Below are 21,721 nucleotides of genomic sequence, written 5' to 3'. Positions count from 1 at the left end.
ATATGATGCAGCACTGTGAACAAAAATAACAAACATCTGGTTCTTTGACCTCTGGTTTCATGGTGAAGTCAGCTCTTTGGTGGGGAGAATGTAGAGTATTTTGACCATCCGTTAGCGAGATGTCCTGCATCCCCATCCCTTCACAATGTTATTCTGCACATATCCAACATTGTCATGCTTACATATCCAAGTACCCTGTCATGTGGATTGTCGCTAAGTGCTTTGTGCAACAAGCGTATATCCTTTCCCTTTGACTATAGTTCATCCCGTGCACTCAGTCTGAGGCGAACAAGACAATAATTACAGTAACATCCTCGAGTCTGGCAATCATTCTTGCCTGGGAGATTTCTGTGGCATGGCTGATTAGATTTCACTAGAGCAACACAGACCAGTATGTATAGCCATGGTGCCAGAACATTCATTTTACAGTTGTTTCTCCCAACAACTCATACTCTGATAAAGCAGGTGTGCAGTAACTCATGCAATGCCCTGGGCAAAAACAATATGTCTCAGTCTGGGGGAAAGGAGGAAATAGTACTCTCCTTACATTTAACATGAGCCACTAAGGAAAAACCTATGAGGACATTTTTCATGAGATACACCAGAGGAGTGTGAGTAACACTGTAATTACATTTCACAAAAAAAGAAAAAAAAAAAAGAAAAAACATAAAACATGACAGCATTTCATAGATGAAATGTTGATAAACACCAACTTTTACCCACAAAGAAAAAACAACTTCACACCAACAAATGTTAAAAGAAACCATTAACCGCTTTGTTTTTCTTTTCCTTTTTATTTTTTTTTTTTGCAGGTTGAGTTTAAAAGGATAAGCTACATCAATCTAAGGAGCTCTGATTGGAATGCCATGTGCATACTGAATCTAATCGCATTTGAGTACTTTGATTTCCTCCATTAGGCTGCCTGTAGAGCATGCAGAGAATGTGAAGAGGTGCTGTTACAGTGCTTGAGTTGAACGCAGCAGTTCTCAGTAGTACAACCAGTGGTGAAAACATAGACGAGAGTGTGACAGAAAGAGGATGATGGGGTTGGGGTTGGGGGGGTATTTCAGAGGTAGACGGAGGACAAAGGGAGCAGAGTGAGAAGGAGGTGGGAAATACAGGCACACACAGAGGATGATGACAGGAAAATTCAGAAACAATGGGGCCGAACTCAGGAGCAAGAGGACGGTTTCTGTCTTCTCCCGGATTGAAGGAGAAGCAGACAGACCCCAGGCGACAACACCTCCATATCTGTTGCTTCCATTGGATAATGGGTCTGGCTGATAGCAAGCTCAAACCCTCCCCTACACACACATGCACACACAGGCACACAACTGCTACTATCACTGTCGGCCCCACGGTGAGGATGAAAGGCTTCAGCACAGTTGAGCTGAAGGGAAATCGCCTTTGAGGCTGGTCGCTACCTGTGGCGAATTAGGCTCTATTGACCAGAGGAGATGTCTCTGTGTGTTTCCTCCTGTTGGGGGCGAGAGAACTACACACACACAAACACCTACACAAACACAAGCAGGTGACATGACGGTGTACACAGCTGACTGGCTGTTTTGACACTGAGCTGAAGGCAGATTTGGCCGGCTGGTTTCACCTCAGCCTCCTCCTCTCTCGTCCCTCCCTCCCTACCTGCATCTTTTTACTCAACGCAGTGAAATTCTCGGCTGCACGGCCTGTCACAGCAGTTGAGAGACAACCTGTGCTTAGTGTCCTGTCATCACTAGCATTTAGCTGGCTGGGAGAAATGGCTGTCTCAGTCCTGGACAAATACCCTTTTATTGCTATAAGCGGCACTTAGAAGACTCGCAGAGGAGATAGCAAAAACCACCAAAAATTAATTCTCATAACTTTGCAAACTTCTAGTTGCATTTGTCTTTGCACCATCTCATGGCAATCAATGTCTCCATATAGCCTGTAAAACATTATTATTGTTTCTTTTTAAATATCTGGGTCAGAGTTGCCTGGCAAACATCCAGAAGACTCCCAAGAAACTGTGAGGCCCTTTAAAGGTTTCTCATTTCCAAAGTATGCAAGATAAGATCTCAGTCTCCATGGGTGAGAGGTTTCGAATCCAGACAGAAATAAAACGAAAATGAATCACTGTTTGGCGGCATGATTTAAGATAAAGCTCTTAGAACTCCAGCCAATAAATCAAAAAGTCATCTGCTGCAATCCAAGCACATTCCTTTAGCATGTCAACTAACAACTGTATCAACTGTATCTTGTCTACACTCTCATTCAACAGTTTAATGCCCTGTAGCAGGTACAGTTCAATGTCTTTGAAGGTTTTTTTTTTTCCTATTCTTTTAACATGTGCCACCACAAATATAACTGGAGAGATAATTAAGGCTAGACTGGATTATTTGGAGGATAAAGCTAATGGGTTTTGCTTTCCTGAAGCGCCCTGTTGAAGAATAAAGCGCCCCATTCCAAAACTATTTGTGTGACAAAAATAAAACTGTCCTGGCATTTGCTAAAAATGGCCGGTCTGTGTCCACGCTACCATGGAATACAGCTGTACTTTAAAGAGCTTCATTAATGAGGGATATTATGAGGAGAGCACATTATATAATGGGTCTAAAATAATCCTGTTGGGGGGTTTCATGTCATGTTTACGATACAAAGTAATCCTCTTTCCTGTGTGAAAAAGGCTAATGTGAACGTGGGCAATACTTCCCAGTGAGATTTGTGCATAAACAATGCCGCCTCTCTGACCACTGCTGTTCTAGTGTACTCGGCGTGTCAGCCAGTAATCCTGCCAGCCACACAATAATCTTATTACCTTTATGCCAAAGCTTGGTTTAATTTAATCCAATGAAAGTGGGAGGAATTAACCCATAAGTATTCAAATGGACACTCCTCTCAGGTAGTCACTACTTCACAAAGATGTCTAAGTGGATAAGTTTATAAGTACAGGCTGTGAGGGATTGGTATTGATCTGCTGCCAGTGCTGCAGCAGCCTCTGCCATACTTTTTCCCTGATTCATAACATGGTCTAAACATCCAAGCTTTCAAATGCGGCAACACAAGTCTGACAGCGCTGAATCCTTTCCCTGTATAATATTCCTTTGATTGTGATAAAAGAAGCCAGCTCTGCATATGGGCTATGCAGCAAAAAAAAAAAAAAAACCAGGACAGGATCCTTGATTATTACATCTCTGCTGCACTCAGCCCAAGGGGAAGCTTCAATTAGCTGTCACAGAGTGTGAGAGCATGGACCGATAGTCTCAAAAGCGCTGCCAATCGACAGGACAGACTTATTCATAACCTCTTTGTGTGATTCACTGCTCACATATTGTTGTTAATATTGCTTGGGTTACAGGTCTGAGATTGGTGACAGACGTCGAGATGTGACCTGAGGAGAGGAGTCAGGAGAGGAGTTTGTCAAATGCCGTCAAACTATAATATATACATGTATAGTAAGAACTCAAGAACACATACCCACAGCGAAACCCATGCTCCCATAGAGCCTAGATGAGACTTTGCTGGGATTGAGTATTCATGGCGGAGTGACAAATGGAAACTGACAGCGCGTGTGTCTGTTATATTATGTTTAATAGCTTCACTTTCAGCGTACGCTGCATGGTTGTTCATCAGACTAATGTTTCACACACATTATCAGGTACTGTTTATCTTTTGATGGAGGAGAAAATGGTAAGGGAACACACATTTAGGGTTTGCTTCAGATAATTTGCCACATAAAAACTTAAAAGAACCATTCCATCTGCCTCATTCCCTCCTCTATCCCCTGCTCTGTCGTGGAATAATCTCATGATGATGTGAATCAAGCCTTCATAGGAGGTTTACTTCTTTGTTCACATCTCTCTGGGAGAATTACTTTGTGCTTAGGTAAAAGACTTGTGTCTTTTGTACACTGAAATGTGGCCCCTTAGTGGTAATCACATCCTAATGGAGGAGGAATAGCAAAAATTAACGAGCCAATGGAACCTCAAATAATTCAAGGCCTGTTTTTACCTTCAAAGGATGTTTGGCCTTTGCAAGGTGTTTGGGAGACAGTGGTGAGGAGAAAATAAATGAGTTAATACCATTCCACTTTATGCTATTTGACACAGAACGTAGTTAATGGGAATAAGGCGCTGAACTGTTGAGCAAACAATGTCAATAATTTTCTAAGTATTCTCCTAAAATATCTTTTTTTTTTTTGTGTGTGTGTGCATATCTGCCGTTTGTGGATGCATCTAGGTTCAGATTGAGCTGAAGCGCTTCATGCGTATGAAACAGTGTGATGACTTATAACATGGTTATAATGCATTTCAAAATGTAACAATAACACACAAAGGAAAACAGATCACACATCTTCCACTCTGCGTTGTGTTGGTAGCTATGGAAGCGAACGCAACATGTGATTGCTTGTGTATCAGCAGTAAATATGAGGAAAGTTGAGTGAAAATTCATATAATTTCCCATGAGTAATGTCCTTGTGAAGAGTGTTCAGTACGCATCCATGTCTCGGCGAACAAAACCTAATAGCTGGCTTATGTTATTTACTGCTGTCTCCAATATTTCTCTCTCCCACAATACAATGGCATCGATTCATATGGACAGAGGCGCCCAGTGCACACCCACTCACGTGCACAAACACATGTACGCGTTCATACATAATTCTACTTACAAAAAAACACCAAAGTACAGGAAACAAAGACCAGACACGCTTCAAATTTCAAGCATCAACTCTATGTGTGCCTCGAAGACTGAGGTGTAATGCTGTGCATGCAAAAGGGTGGTTGCTAACAGTTTGGCACAGACACACATCTGTGAGACTGCAAATGCATAAACACGCATACACATGCGAACACAGCTGTGTAACACAAAAACTCATGCAAACCCGCATATGCTCAGATTAGAGGAATGCAGACTCCCAGAGACACAATAATCAGGCTGTGTGAAATAAATCTCCTCAAAGGCGTGTGTCAGGCAGTGGTAGGGGACCATTGTGATGTCTGAGTAATAATTCTCTTAATACGCCTTGTTTCACAGTCTGACTGTAATCAAACAAGAGACTGTGGATCCCCCTGGCTATAGGTCTCAATGCAACCATAATCACCCCCTCCCCCACCTCCTTTTTTCTCTTTTTTATGTAAAACACCTCTTTGTGACGTTCTAAATCATAACCCCAGGTTTACTGTTGCCCACACGCTTGCACGTTGTGAGTGCTTATTATTTGGTGTTGCTTCGTGTCGCAGTTTAACTTGAACAATTGAAAAATCCCCACAACTAGCAGCTTGGGATTATGAGAAATATTATGTTAAAGTGTGTGAGGTGAAATGGCCTTCTTTGTGGTAACAGCAACTGGCTGTAGTCTTTTCACACTGGAGAAATACCAAAGATCGAGATCAGAATTCAGAGAAAACAGGTGACTGCTTGACCTCATGCTGGCCAGTTTTAAGCAGCAAATTCACAGCTGAATGCAGCCATAAATCAGACCAGAGGGGTCATGATGGAGAAAGAATCAATGGTTAAAAAGCTACACGGGAGGAATAACGGACGGAAGCTAGCAATTAGGGTAGTCTTCCACCCTACTGTGTTCTGACTGAGTAAGATTTCCTCACAGCTTACACATAAAACAGTTCAGAACAGATCTGCTAGCATCTTAATGTGACACAATACATAGCAAACCTGAATGAATTCTCCCAAGAGTTTGGATGAAGATGGCTCTGCTTTGCAGTCATTTAGTCATCTGGGTCACATTCAAAATGCAAAAGAATACAGCTGCAAATAAGGAGGAATAAATTTCTTGCAAAAAGTTGTTCGAGCTCTTGAAACAATATTTCTGAATGCCGTAAGTAAGCGGTGTGATCGCTGATTTTTATGTGCGTGATGGGCATCTTTTTTTTTCCTTCTGTTGTGTTTGTAGTTTCCCAGGAGGCAAAGCTCAGGATTTAGTTAAATCCAGTCATTTAGTGTGCACTGCTCCCACTAGGCATTATTTGAGCAGTCTGGCCTGGGCTTTAGCCTGTACTCAGGAAAAAAAAAAGTCACACAGATGGTTATGTGAGGAGACAGACTTGAACTTAAATGCAAATTTATTTAAGAGTGTGGGGAAGGATGGCATAGCTCATGTGGGTGAAGGGTTAAGAGAAATAAAAAACATAAGGGTCTATTGGTTAAAAAAAACACAACAATAAGGTGGAAACAGACAAAGAAACCATAGCATTGAGAATAAGACACGAGGACTGGCAAACAAAAACAAAACGGGTGATTTTCCACATCGATAACCTCTCCTTTCACACTGCTGTGTCCACTTGGGCAGCCGACAGCAGGCTGCGGAGAGGGAGGATTGTTGTTTGGGAAAACAAACAGACCGGCCATTCTTAACGCATCCTGATCTCTGCTCCTATACCCCTTACAAGCATGTTTGAGAAATAAGCACCTGCCATTTTACCTGGTCACATTAAAATGGTTTCAAATGCTGAATTTTGCCTTTGTATAATAGAAGGAGCGAAAACCAAGATGTCAATCTAGAGGCTTTATACTGCATGATGTCACAGACTGGTTTGTCAAGTTCGAATTTGACATTTTGGTTGACACTGAGTTTTATTACTACCTTTTTAAAACAGAATGTAATCTGTGAACCTGGCTGAGAGTGTGGCACACTACTGACACATAAGTTACTTGTGAATCCAAGATAACCACTACACCACTGCAAGCATACACTCAGTATTATCTTCTATTTACTCTAATGTAACCATAATTTACTAAATAAACATCACGACCACTGAGACTATGAGCCTATTAGGAACATGTTTGCTGAGTTAATAAATCAAAGGAAGAGTAGGGAAATTTTTCCATTAATTTCTGCATACAAGGTATTCTTTCTTGTAAACTAAAAGCAAAGAGACCCTGATGACCACTAGGAAAATGTACTTTCAAAGCGGTGTCATTTTCAGCTTGTGGTTGCTTCTTGCTTTGAAAACGTCCACCTCTCCTCGCCATATCCCATATTTCATCTCTAAATGTTGCCACGCACAAGTTGACCTGCTTGTAAGCACTGCAGAAGATGAGGATGAATCATTGTGGTGCTTATTAAAGAGCTGTATATTCATCAGACTGTGAGAGGTATGCTCTCTAGGGTGACCGCTAATGTATACAAGACACATGCATTCCTAGCTGCGGAACAATTTTGCATTGTAAAGCACTTCTATAACACAAACTATGAAGCAACATTTTGACCACATGCAGAGTTCTGTAAGCTAATTGGAAAGTCATATCAGAGAATTGCACCTAATAATTTCTAACAAATTGGGTCATTTTCTTTCCTCCAGTCCCTGCTTACATTTGCGCTGTTTGAGAGGGCAGCAAAAGTTTGAAACTGAATGCAAATGTATTGACATTTGAACTATTAAAGTGGTTGCTCTGCAACAAGGGATGACTAAAAGGCTCACGTGTCCAACTGAGGCAGCTCTTTTTGTGCACATTTCGTGTTAAAATAGCTCGTGATAGTGCTTACTAAGTGGTCTAAGGACGCATATGATGCATAAGGAGTTTGTCCATGAAAATGGGTGTGCTATGAGTTTTCTGTGGGAATAGCTCATTTAACTAAATTTAATCATCTCGCATGCAGAACATGATGCAACAAAGGAATATGTGTTTTTATAAGCTCCTGTATGCTAAAAGGAAAACATGCAGAGAACTGTGGTTAAATGAGTGGATTATGGGGATGCTGTTCAAAGCCAAGAGTCGGACTTACTGACCCATTTAATGTCCACTTCCAGAAGAGCTGCATGTTGGATGTGACCCTATTCACTCTCTCATAATCCTACAAGAGATGAGCTTGTCTCGACATAAGCAATGTTATTGGAGTTGACAAGAATCCAACTGTCTGTCGCACACGGTCTTAACATCATTTTGATGTTTTGCATTCCATGACGAAGCGAATCTAGAGACCAGATACTAGGATGTTTGAGAAATATAGTGAGTAGGACATCAGAGTTTTAACGTAGATTTGCAAATGCACACAGCATCTGCCTCTATTCCCGACAACTGCAACCACTGACTCATCTTCTGTGCGTGTTTGGATATTCCCTTGAAGGAAAATATGAGGAAAAAAAAAGTATTTTCTTTCTTTGGAGAAGAAACAATTAACAACTCTTGCTTCTCCATAACATTTAACCCTGAACGCGTAGAAGCATTTTGTTGGATTTTTTAATGGAGATTTTGAAGAGATTATGGTGATTCAATAACGATGCATTTCTTTGTCTTCTTTGGACGCTAATTGCAATGAATCTTTGCTGCTATAAGGATTACCATCTGTTTAAATTGCTTGTGCTTTCAGACTGTGCATATTTTGTCATTCCAATTTATCCATATTAAAGTTGGTGATGTTTTACGGAGTCTGTTTGCTCTGTTGTACTCTTGGTGCTTTTTTTTTTTTTTTTTTTAGCCTAAAATCACTTGAACACTGAAATGTTCTTTTCAATTTGAGTTTCTATTTGTTTGTATTTTGAAGCACGCAACACTGCAGTCAACTTTTACCACAAAAGCATTCTGATAGCTTGTTTTATTGCTTACTGAAGCAGGAAAAGACATAAGCTTCAAGATATCAAAGAGAGGGCGTCCTGTGACAGGCAGAAAAAAGTGCCATCATTTATGTGTCAACATCAGCCATGTGGGAGGACAAGTTTATTGACATCTTGATGATCATCCTGGACCATTCTCCCTTGCTCTCATCGACTTCAATTCAACATACATTAGTCAGCAGCAGGGCCAGGCTCGTGTCTCATTTGTCAAGAAGAGCGAACAGAGTTTTTGCTGACATTAAAATAAAAATGTGTACCCCGAGGAGCTAATACAGTACGTCAGGTAGTGTGTCTTTCCAAACATACTCAACGAGAATTGAAGCGGGCTTCTTTCGATTCTTTGGAGGTCTAACTGTGTGTATTTCCTATGCACTCAGGCTCATTGAACTCAAATAACTTGACTGCTGAGCTATTTCAGGGAATATTCGTTGAAAATCTGATTTTGCTATCTGTGATCAGTGTCTATTCAACAAATGAACAAATCAATATAGTGCACAGCCCATTTGTACACAGCTAAATCCATATCCACCAAAAGTGAGGAATGTTCTTGTTTCATTTATAACCAGCTTATAGTGTACAGAATGTCATGTGAAAATACACAATTATCATCATTCCATTGGATGAGAAAAGGTTAAATTATGACGACTTCAGGAGGATCTGTCTGCTGAGGGACAAGTTAAAATATGCTCATTTTCAGTAACTTCATGTGAATGTGTGAAGCTACATTTTGAATATGATTAAAATTTTAACTTTGTGGCGCTTTCTCAGTTCATCTAAATGTACTTGTAAAATGCAAACGCTCAATTCAAAAACTACCTCAGTATCAGCCATATTTGCAGTGGAAAGACTTCAAACATTCAGATGTGGAATATTAATGAATGTGATTGTTGCAGCGAGGCCTTAGCACATTCCCTCTGCTTTGAAACCTGGACTCCATCCTTTGTCACAGTAAAGCTTGCCTTATTCTGACTAGTCTGATGCTGTTCCACTGACTGAACCCAATTTAGCAGCTCTAGCCTCTGCTCTATCAATACCAATGTGAGCTATCACATTAATAAATATTGAGCTCTCGGATAATCTGGAGAAAAGTTGCTTGACCTCTTTGGCTCATCACTGACTATGTTGAGTATTACGTGAAGTTAGGACTCAGGGTGTGGAGGGGATTAGGATAATTACTGTTATTATATTCTCAGTGCAAGGGCTATCGCAGGCCTTGGCTAGTCTGCGTCCAGCTCTTGACAGCTAAATTAAAAACATACGCAGCTGATGTGACCCCACATGATTGATCCCTTTCCCTTGTGTCCACCATCTCCTTCTTAGGAAAAACCTTGAACCTTACACTTCCGTTTCGGAGTGTAAAATGTTTTTTTCCTCGTTTTAATGGCCAATGGAGATTTGGAATTTCAGCATCACTGAAGGGATAATCTAACCTTGCCCCAGGCCAGACTTTGCACCTGTCCAGGCATGTATGTTTCCACAGGTGAAAATATATCTCTCTTTTTTCCTGTCTTACTCACTCTGGAAAAAAGGGACATGCTAGCAGTGGTCCCTGGAGCATTAGCACCAGGGACTCAGGGAACGCTGGGATGGTAAACCTCCCCAAATCCCCAAGATACTGATCCCTTATGATATGGTAACTGGCTTCGAGGTGTTGTTTACCACAGAGCCTGCTCACTTCACTCCCCAAGATACTTTCCTATACTCCAAAGCTTCCTATAACATATCTGGCACATATTAGATTCTAAATTAAAAACCAGCTGGCTGTGACACTTGACACATAGAGGGGGAATACGAAGGGAATATCAAAGTGTACTTGACAGCAAATAAAATAACCATTACACCAATGATGTCTAACATTATTGTCTGCAGGAGAAATGCATGGATGATGGGTTCTTACCATGTGCTGGATCAGGTGGGCCAAACTCCAGGTTGTATCTCAGGATGTAAAAGTTATTCCATACATAGAGCTGGTTATCTCGCGGATTATAATCCACAGCTGCAATGTACTGGTATTGGTTGGGAAAGTGGATATCAACGTATTCCCCATGGTTCTGTTTGGTATTATAAATATAATCAATCAAACTCTTGCTGACCTCACTTTCATTATCTTCATAGGTGGAGCGGACCACATACAGTACTCCACAAACCATGAAGGCATTGGAGGCTGAGCGCTTATCATAGGTTGTTTCCCAGGTAGCCTCGAATCGTAGCGTATAGGGGTTCAATTGGCTGATTACCATCATGCCGTTGTTCTGCTCTGTGGCGTAGATCACCCACAGCCCATTCTCATCAACCGCCAGGTCAATGTCTGTTTTACCTCCCCACTTGTAGGGCGATGTGTCATGGTAGTTGGCATTATTGATGATTGCCTCGCCACTTTTGATTCGAGTCCGCAGGTCGAACTTCACAATGTTGCGCGTACGCTCCTTGTTGAAAAATACAGCCCCATCATAGACCACAAATCCAGTCCCATCCACCCGGTGAGGCAGCTTGTAGGTGATTGTTTGCCGAGCATTTTGGAAGTCATCCAGGGAGGAATACTCAATTAAAGTGTCTGTCCTGTAAGGAGTCCAAGGCATGAAGTAGATTTTGTCGCCGGCTTGCAGTGGGTCTTTGCACCAGGCGCCAGCTTGTTGCTCCGCTTCAAATAGAAAGGAAGGGTCACCGACAGCTTTCAGAGTCCCAGGACAAAGAAAAACTAGTAATGGGAGAAGAGTAGAATGAGAAACAGACAAAGGTTAAAAATGTGCAACTTAAAACTTCAAAAATTTAATACCAGTAAAAATCACTGGTCTTCATTGTGTTTTACAGGTTGTCCAATAGGAATGAATACAATAACAACAATACATATTAAAGAGTGGCCAAAACACAACTAATTTCTATAGCCAATATTTACAAGCAGTGTACCGATTTTGGTTTTGTGCACAGAAAAAAAAAAGGAAATAGAAAAAGTTATTAAACATATTATTTAAATGTATAAAGAAGTCTGAAACAAAAAGAAGATTGGCCTCATTGACATGTACTGTTGAACAGAACACAATGAAGGGAAAACAGAACAGAAAGAAAACCTAAAAAAAAAAACAAAAAAAAACAAAAAAAAAAACAATTGGTCCTGTAAACAAAAAAATGCAGCAAACTAAAGTCACTTAGCAACAGACGGGAGAGGTTATGAGAGAGCAGGAGTCAGCAGTCTGCAAAATGTGTGTACTTAGATGTGTCTTAGTTACACCAACTTTGCTACATTATAAACCTGAGATATTGTTTCATTACAAAGTGGTGCAAATGTCACAAACATTAAGGTCTTAGCATACTTTAATTCAAAGTCTCTTGAGGTGTTTTTGGTTGTTGTTCTGAGGTATAAAAGGCATAAGAATCAACAGAGAAAAGAGAGGCAAGTGGTCAGATGATAATAATGGGTAGAAGACTGGGAGTGTGTGTGTGTGTGTGTGTGTGGGGGGGGGGGGGGGGGGGGGGGGGGGGGGCTTGGAGAGAAAAAGGAACAGTAGAAAGCAATAGCTTGAATAGAGGGCCAAGAAACACCGTTACCATGGCATGCTATGAGAAAGGGTTTGGAAGCCAGGCAATATGAGATTCTGCTGAGTAGCAAAAACACCCAGGGAGAATAAGAAGAGGATGCCCCTATGGATTGCAGCCAATACACCCCCATTTACATCTTTCGGCTGCTTGTGTGCTGTCTTTGTTATGGCCAGCCTCACTTCCCTTGTAGCGCTACACTGGCCGTTAACATTACAGTTGGGGTGTTTTGAAGGAAGCGTTTGCAGTGTGTTTGTAGAGGCCACCATGGGAAAATAGGTAATTTACAACCAGATGCCACAAAACAAGGAGCTAGGGTTTGGATCGTGTCTGTTATTTACCTTTTTGCTCCACTTCTATTTTAAGCGTTGGAAGAGAGAATGAAAGGGGTGCAAGGGAAAAAAGAGATTAATATGAATTAACTGTCATAGCTGTGATTACACATGCAGCAACACGTTATGAGACATGGAAAAAGACGGGTACTCCTATTAAAGCAAGGAAAGTTATGAGGAAGATAACTCGCAGCCATCGAGGTCCTGTACTGGAAATAGGTTAAGATTAGCACACACAAAAAAAAGATCACTTGTTGCTTTTAGTTGTACATTATGGCGGTGGGTGGATATCTTTTTCTCCACTGACTGCCAGTTTGATCATTAATAGTATTTCCAAATTGGTTCAATGTCTAGAATTCACAAGTAAAACATATTCAGTTTTTGCTTGAAACAACTGCTAAATGTTTTGTGTGAGATCACCTCAACAGACAGTAATATATGATGTAAAAACTATTGTAGCTTATAATGGTAATGTTACAACCCTCAAGGCTGCTGTGGCTCCATTTATGAGTGCAATAGCAGTAATATGGTATTTAGAGCGTGATTGAAAATGAAGTACACTATGCCTCTTATAATCCACCCACCATCATAATCCACATCTTTTAACCTCTGATTATTTTTTATCTTTTATCATTATATATATATATATATATATATATATATATATATATATATATATATATATATATATATATATATATGTGTGTGTGTGTGTGTGTGTGTGTGTGTGTGTGTGTGTGTGTGTGTGTGTGTGTGTGTGTATATATGGGTGGCATATTAAAGGAAAAGCCTGAATAACTGACCTACAAAACACAGCAAATACAGATTCTTCCACACTGGTGAACTTCATGGTACAAATAAGCCGTAAACGTCTCATCATGATTTTGTTGAATTTAAGCTTTTATTATTCAAAGGCCCAGAATTAAAAGTCGACATGACTTTTGAAGATGGCTTGTTGTTGATGCAGTCTCAGTCCTGACAACTACTCTGGCTCGAGTTTTGATTAGAATAGTTCCTGTGATGATTTCTACAGTGAGATCTGCGAGAACATTTTCAATAAAGCAACAGATACTGTGGTTGACAGTGCACATATGATGACACTGCTGCTTGTGCATTAGCGTGATATGTAAGGACAACCAGAAGAGAAAATCTTCCTCAGGTTACTGAAAATGTCAGGGAAGGACTAAATTGTACTGCGTCAGCAAGAACAGTCCATCGACCAAACCGTAGAGAGGGACACTACAGTAAGGTTGCGGTGTATAACCCCTCACTGCAGAGATGAAGGCCATGGGGTTGTCCACTAATACCAACTTGTCAATTATATGTTACCTTGTTTGGAAGATGGCACCATAAATACTAGCTGCTGAAACCAGTCTCGGTATTGCACGTCAGCAGGCACTTGTTGGCACATGACCAGCAAACACAGTCCCCCAATCTTCCAATGATTATTGCAAACCAGTTAGAAGTGCTGTTTGGTAGTGCTTTCAATGAGAAGGTGAAAATAAGGTTGAGAGGGTGAAAAACCTGGAACAAAATCTCTTCTCTCGAGCAACTACAACAACAAACAGTGGACTTCAAACTGGATGGAAAAAACGCTGCTGATGCCAGCACTGCTAACTAGAGCTGCATTCAGGCACCCAATCTTGTGTTTGTTACACACATTGAGATGCTTTGATTTTATGAATTGAATTGTTTTTAATTGCATATGTGTGTGTGGTCTTTAAGACCAGTTGACTGGTCCATCAGTGTTGGTTTAAAAGGGTGTGGAAAAACTGAACAGTCTACTGAGTCATCCTGAATCACAGGCCTTACAAATCAGAATGTGGCATCCACCAGAAGACGGCACAGCCGTAAACATTTCACCTTTTTTTTTAGCTACTTCTCCGTGTAAATACAAGTAATAGATGAAGTATGTGCTTTAGCATTTTGTCCCAGAAACATAAAAGGCTGTTCCTGAAAGAGATGACATCTGGATGGGAGATATGCAGATCTAAAACCTGACTATACCTTCCAGCATTAATGGAGCCTTCCCAGATGTGGAAGCTGCCAGTTCCACCAGCCACTAAAGCATCCCCATACCATCAGAAATGCAGACTTTTGAAATGAATGCAGATAACAAGCCAGATGGGCCCTCTTCCCTTTAGTCCAAAGGATTCTGCAATAGTTTAAACATCCTGATAGTTTGTTTTATTGCTAACAGAATTTTTATTCATCTAAACACAAAGCAGTGTTCCACTTTGCCTCAGTCCATTTTTAATGAACATCGCTCTAGAGAAGACTGTGTCATGTCTGCATCATGTTCACATTTAGCTTCTTCTTTGTATAATAGTTTAAGCTGCATTTCTGGATTGCACTATGAGTGTGTTCATAATTAATGATTTGTGGAAGTCTTCCTGAGTCCATGCGATAATTTCTATCAGATAATTATGTTTATAGTTATTATATATTTTTATGACATGCCACCTGGTGTCCCAAAGATCTCAGACATCCAGTACTGATTGTTCAAGCTTGTCCTTGTCATGCAGAGATGTCTCCAGATTCCCTGAATGTAGATGATTTTCTTTGCTGAATGATGAAGCATTCATAGTTTCTACAGTTTTACATTGGGGAAGATTTAGCTGAAAATGCTTCCCATATTTTTAGACAGTCTTTTGTAGAATGCCTGACCTCTGCTCATCTTTACTTCTGGGAGACTGTGTCTGTCCAAGGTGCTCTAATCCAGTCATGTTACCAAGCAGAATATTTTTGCAATTCAAATATCATCCCATTTTTAATCTAACTTTTATATTGAAAAACAAACACAATAGCAACAAAATAAAACAAAGAAAGAAAAGAGAAAAAACTGTGTGTGCTGCAAATTGGCAAATTGCACAGACAGTGTTTCTTATTGGCCAAATAAAGTCACCTGGAGCACATTAGGCATAGCTTTGGACCCGTATAATCTGTTTTGTGACTAGTCAGCAGACTTTTTGTCTTTTGGATTACTTTGCATTGATTCCCCATTTTAACCCTTTAACTTTCACACTAACAAAAAGGCCAGAGAACAATTTTCCCTGTTTTTTTCTGTTTGCTTTGGACAAGAATTATCAGGATGACTGTTTTTTTGTTTTTTTTTAAGCAAATGTTTAAGATGGTAAAAAGAAAAAGTTAATAATAATGTAACAACAGTGAAATAGTTGAAGTTTCAAAAAGTGGTGTCTGAAACTTTGTTAAAATGTAATCATACAAATTTGTTATAAAATTCCTGTACTGTCTGTGTTAAGGAAGTTAAAGTAAGTATAACTTGGAAACTGTAATTGGGACAGAAAAATATTTCAAAATATTAAAGTAATAATAATAATAATAATAATAATAATAATAATAATAATAATAATAATAATAGTCCCATAATGTAATAAATAAATAAATATACATGTTTAATCTATACAGCTGGCACCAAACTATTTCAAACTGCACCTTGTGGGATTTTTCATTATTCTGATTATTTTCTATATAAGCTGATTAGTTGGTTGTAAAAATGGAGGAAATAGTCTCAGAGCTCACTAGTAATCTCGTAAAAATGCTTACTTTAACCATTTAATGCCCAAAGCTCTTTAGCTTAAACTACCAACCTTCTGCTTAGTGGTTAAACAGCTTTCTCTTGTTATTAGTGAGTATATGTTGTTATTACTATTATCATTATTAATGTTGCTATTAACCAGTCATTTTGTTTGAATAAATCTCTTGATTTTTTTTCCCATAAACACACACACACACATTTAAATAGTTTCTTTTTGTTCTGAATGTTGTCGTATAATAAAACCTGTTAGCAGTCACTTAATGCTGCTGTGGAGTGAGCATATGTCCCAGTTTTGGGGCTATTTTAAAACAAGTTGGGCAATATTTAATTTGAAGCCATCTAGTGTGGGAAGGATCTGTGCAGTCCTTCAGGGCCAGCAGTATTTCTGGCTCAAAGATAGCCTTGCTTGTAACAGCTCTATAGTGTAATTGAAGCTAATGCCTTGTTGCACTGATGCTGTTTTTGTAGCACTTTGTGGCCTAAAAAGTCAATTTATGGTTGAGTCTCTACATGTGATCACGACTTGCTTGACATAAATTTTGTCATCAGCAGTGCCTCCCCTGCTGTCCGTATGCTAAGTAAGGCAAGTGTGTGTGTTTGCTGTGCTTAAATCAATCTCCAAAACAACAAGCCAGACAATGGAGACAGAGCAGAAAAGCAACATGGGATGTTTTTTTTAGAAGCGACTCTGAGGAAGTTGCCTTTGTACATAACCCTAATGCTTTACTGACGTAAAATATAGTCCTACAAGTTAATACACATGCATAGAAAGCTTTAGCAAAGCTGAACCACACTGTAATATGAATGAAATCAGCTATAGATCAGCAAAATACCAATATGTTTGTAAATAGAAACGCAATTGCGCTGAATTTAGTTTAACACCTTACAAAGACACTATGTGCTCTTTTTTTTTCCCTTTAATGTGCCACCCATCTTTAGATACCATTTCCCTTTTGTTTTCTATTTGACATAAGTCTCAATACAAAACAGATGTCAGTAAATCTACATATGACGACAAAAAGTTAGTGTTTTCACCTGAATTAAACAGATTAATATTTGCTAGAAAGTGTTTGACTTTTCTGCAAATTTTTGTGCAGATACAAAAGTTTTACATAAGTACTACATAACATAAAACACTAGGAACAATGTGTTTCACTGATTTTCCTTATTTCCAAAACAAGTCTAAAGAAGGTTAAATGAATTCATATATAATAAGCAGCATTACCCCGGCCATTACTCTAAAATGTATGAAAAACATCATCAATAAAAACAGCACAACAAAACAGTTTTGACTTAAAAAAAAAAAAAAAAAAAAAAGGAAAAAAAAGATAAACGCTAATGCAAAGTACACAGATCAGCCACAACCTGAAAACTACCATAAGGTGAAACAGAGAACCAATTAAGTGACAAGAAAATTTTGGTTTTGACATAAACAATCCACCTAAAAAAAACAGTTCATGACCTTCGATTCTGATAACTTGGACAAATAAGATCATTGTAATAATCTGATTTTATGCGTCTTGCACTCATCAAAATAAAGTCTACAATTCCTGTTCATTTTCAGATTTACTTCTGATCTTTGTTCGGCACGAATAACCCTGCAGTGTTAGCATTAGCTGCTAATGTGGGAACTAAGAGGCCTGCAAAATAGTCCACAGGTCAACACTTTACTTTGTTTATACTCTGGCGGCTGCACGAAATCGTATTTTTCTTTTGTGTTCCACTCGTGATAAAGTCACTTCTCTTTTTGACAGATGCTTTTAAAAAGATTGAAGCGATTACGTCTTTGCATGTGCAGATCGTAAATAGACAAAACTAAATCACACATTCAGGTCTACATGCACACAGACTTTAGGGTATTGGTGGGAAATGTAGGTGTGCTAATCTGATTTCTAATAATCAGATAATTGAAGTTATCTGATAAAGGATATTAGATTTAACAATTTAAACAACAGCTTTATATTTCTGTTAACTCCAGAAATAAGGTAATTATTAAATTTTGGTGTGTTTGTAAATGGGCTCTTTGTTTCAGACCAAGCAATTCCATCAATCCCTGGTGGCAGTGCCCTCCCACAGCAAAACAATCCACTCCAACACTGGAGGGAATCTTTGGAGAAACACATTAGTGAGTGAAAAGTGTTGACCTAGCCTCTAACCTCACAGGATTAACAGTATTTGTGACGCCGCCAACCCACAACTTTCAAAATCCAAAAGAATGCCTAAATAAAGTGATTTTAAGGTATGGCTATTCAGTGTACACATTTATTTTCTAAATTAGTCTGAAGCCCAGATTAGACAATAAGTTCTCAGGGTGGTTTAGTTTGTCTACTTGATGCTGAAATGTTGTGTGAAAAGCTACAAGAACTCTCATGGCACATAAATAACTAAAAACGATTATTTTTCAATTGCACTGACACTGGGTAATTGGGAATTATATCATATTTAATTGTTACAAAGCATATCTAATGTAGAAACATGTTTATCATTACAGCAGCAGCCTCATATGTGAATACCAGTAGACATGGAGATCCACAAGTACTGCCAGCATTGATTCTTGGACTGGAGATCTTCACCCCGACTGGTTGTTATGTCTTTCTCTGATGCCTGTTTTTACAATCAACAGGCTCCATGACAGAGAACAGAAAGAATCAACATGCATATTCCCGGCTAGTATGCATCATGGGATAATGTGATTTTCTCCTGCTCAGATTAGTTCGCGTTCATAACAGAATTTCATTTTGTTAGAAAACTGTTGAGTCTGATCTGGGCTTCAGTGACAGAAAAACATTTGAAACTGAGTTTCGCAAGGATCCGTAAATGAATGCACTCCATTCTGCAGAGGAAATTCGAGTGTGTTGCACCCAACTATGAGATCAAACATGGCTAGGAAGCAAATAAATTAACTACAGTTCTCAGAAGCTGCCTCAGCGACATAGAACAGAGGCAAACACAGAGACATGGCGTGACGATATTCTGGAAAGAAAATGAGAAGACGTGAAGGAAGACTGGATGACGTTAGTAGAAATGCAAAAATAGAAGGAGCAATCAGTGTGATCAGAAATCGGTGAGTGCGTGAGGAGAGTGAGTCAGATACCCGAGGAGGTTTCCTGCAGATTGCACAGGGGAAGGGAAGACAGTCAGTCAGTTTTCATCCAGCAACATAAAAACAAACAAGAGACACAGCCCAACCCACAAATGCCCAAACACACAAGACTTTCTTTAAACGATATAAAAGGATTTTTATTGGGTATTTCCTACTAAACTGGGACAAGCATTTGCAATCACTTCTAAAAAAAAACAAAACAAAATAAAAACTTGTTTTCCATCTTGATATGGATGGTTTCTGCTGTCCACTGTTGACTGAACCAAGCGCTTGAGTGTTTAATGAAATTAGAACATTATGTAAATTACATTTAACAAATAAGGTGGAAGGGGAAGGCTAAAAGCAAACACCAAACAGGGACCAAACACACATGCTACTACTCATTTTCATGGTCTGGCCATTGCGTTCATATGGATTACTGGCAGTAGTGTTAAAATATTACTGACTGGCACAACTACAGTTTTACAACGTAAGGTAAAGGAGCCAACTTTGTTCTTTTTTTTTTTTCTTTTTTTTTCTTGTTATTATTTCAAACAAGCATGCAGAGAACAGTCTTAATAAAGTATGTCTTAGATTTTATGTTGTCTGATTAAAGCAATTACTGGAGCCAATTTAGATGGGGCCTCAGTGCCAAGTGAAGGCAAAAAATTTACATCTTTGGCTGGAGTATGAAAATGATGTTGCTAATGAGGGCAGCTAATGACGAGAACCAACATTTAAAGCCAAAGAGATAAGAAAAAAAAAGAAGGAAATATTGTCAATGTGTTACAAAGGCCACCTGAATAGAAAAAAAAAATCTTAAAATGCTTGTGTCATTATATAAAAGTTAAGACAATCAAATAAAAGAAATGTCTTCAGGTAGAATAAATAAATAAATAAATGATAATAATAAATAAATATTAATAAATATTCTAGTCACATATTTCTGGGGACAGATTGGGTAAATACCAGTCAAAATGAGGACACTGTCTGCGGCCCCCTTGTTGATCAGCTTAATGAGGTTTTAATGCGTTCTCTTGCAAAACATCCTCTCAAGTCTTGTGTCCCAGCAAATCCAGGCGATCTTAAGCCCCTGGACCACTGAAATGTTTTTAATCACAAATCGTGGTATTTGGCATATGATCTATTCTATCTGCAAACTAGAAATCTGCAGTGAAAGCTTCGCTAGCCCGTCTGAAAGCTGTAGTTAGAGTTTGCTCTGGTGTTGAATAGTTAATCTTCTCTCGCGATTGCTTCTCTGCATTAGTCCGACTCTATAAAATGATGCGAGGCATATTGATTTTGTTTCAGAGAGGAGACAAGAGGATTGGTAAGAGGAAGGCAACGGAATAGGGAACTTGCCTATAAATCAAAAACTAGCGAGGTTTACAGGAGGGTTTGAGTGGGAAAGGCTTGACTGGGCTTGTGTGGACTGAATCAGACTGGGACAACACTAAACACTTACCAGGGCAGTTGTGATAGGATACTTTCTGTATTCTTGGCCCAGTTCTGGTTGGACATGGACCTTGAGAAGCAAAAAGATGGGGCTACAGATACGCATCTTTGCAACACCACAGAATGAAGGGAGTTTTTTACATAGGTTTTTGCGAGGACTGAGAGTCCTTGGGTGGAAGCTTAATTTGAACCACACCACAGTGGTCTTCACTGTTTCCTTGATACAAGACAAAACTAAAACACAATCATAACAGTGGGTGGACATGAGTGCACTTTGAGGCTAATCCCTCTATTAAGGTTGGGGGTAACACAGCAAGACATCAGATCAATACTTAACGATAAGGCAAGGAGAAAAAAAGAAGAAAGCAGAAGAGAAAAAAACACAAGCTGCTGAGTTTAAGAAATGAACTTCACAATTTGTCTTTGCTCAATAGTTTGGACTCGAATGGCTGTTATTGCTTATTCCATCTTTAATTACGAGTCCTCAAAGCCTCAGAGAGGTTAACCTTTAAGTTGTAATGAGTTTCACCATCTAATGATGTTCACTTGAGCAATCTGAATCAACACTAAGGGGAGCAGTTTGGACAGGTGTAGTTGTGATGAACAATGCAGAACAGATGTATTGCATAGAAAGTGCAGCGGATGTATGAGCACTATTTAAATTTGGGTTTAATTTTTCTTAATTCATTTTCCTCAAACTGAAACTTATCTGAAGACATGAAAACCCAAAACACTCACTTGATCCTGCAAGAGCTGGAAAATAATATCATCCTATCTTTCCAACTCTAATTATTTCAGTTCCACCTGATTAGTGATTCTGGCAATTCATCTAAATCACTGTCATTAATCAGTATGTAAAGGTTACATGGGGGGATTTCCTTCACAAATTGCAAATGAACGTGGAAACCTAAAGGACAAAGGGGAATATTAATACAAAGGGCAATCTAAAGATTGTTTGGGAACTGAATGGCAATGAATATTTTAGCATCAGAGGAAGAGACAAAATGTTAACACTATCTCTTTAAATGAAATATTACCTTGTTGACTTATGAGGGGAACCATTCTGTTACATAATGAAACATCTGTTAACATATTTCTGCACCTGTTGTATGGCTGTATATTAAGACATCACGGTGAGCCGTGTTCTTGTCTGATAGACTTCTCAGTACAAGACTTGAGAAATGAAACTCCCGCTTGCCATCACAGAGAA

General features: G+C 39.2%; 1 protein-coding gene across 1 annotated transcript in view; it reads right to left on the bottom strand.

Annotated features, from left to right (window-relative positions):
- The window catches only part of adgrl2a (adhesion G protein-coupled receptor L2a), a 63,867-nt gene that overhangs the window by 23,818 nt on the left and 18,328 nt on the right, over positions 1–21,721 (bottom strand). Inside the window, exon 3 of the mRNA XM_079245258.1 lies at positions 10,447–11,247. Coding sequence (XP_079101384.1) covers positions 10,447–11,247 — 801 coding nt within the window. The remainder of the gene's footprint in view (positions 1–10,446; positions 11,248–21,721) is intronic.

The sequence above is a fragment of the Telmatherina bonti genome (assembly GCF_933228915.1).
Source record: "Telmatherina bonti genome assembly, chromosome: 8".
Taxonomy (NCBI): Eukaryota; Metazoa; Chordata; class Actinopteri; order Atheriniformes; family Telmatherinidae; genus Telmatherina; species Telmatherina bonti.
This window is presented reverse-complemented; position numbering and strand designations above follow the sequence as displayed.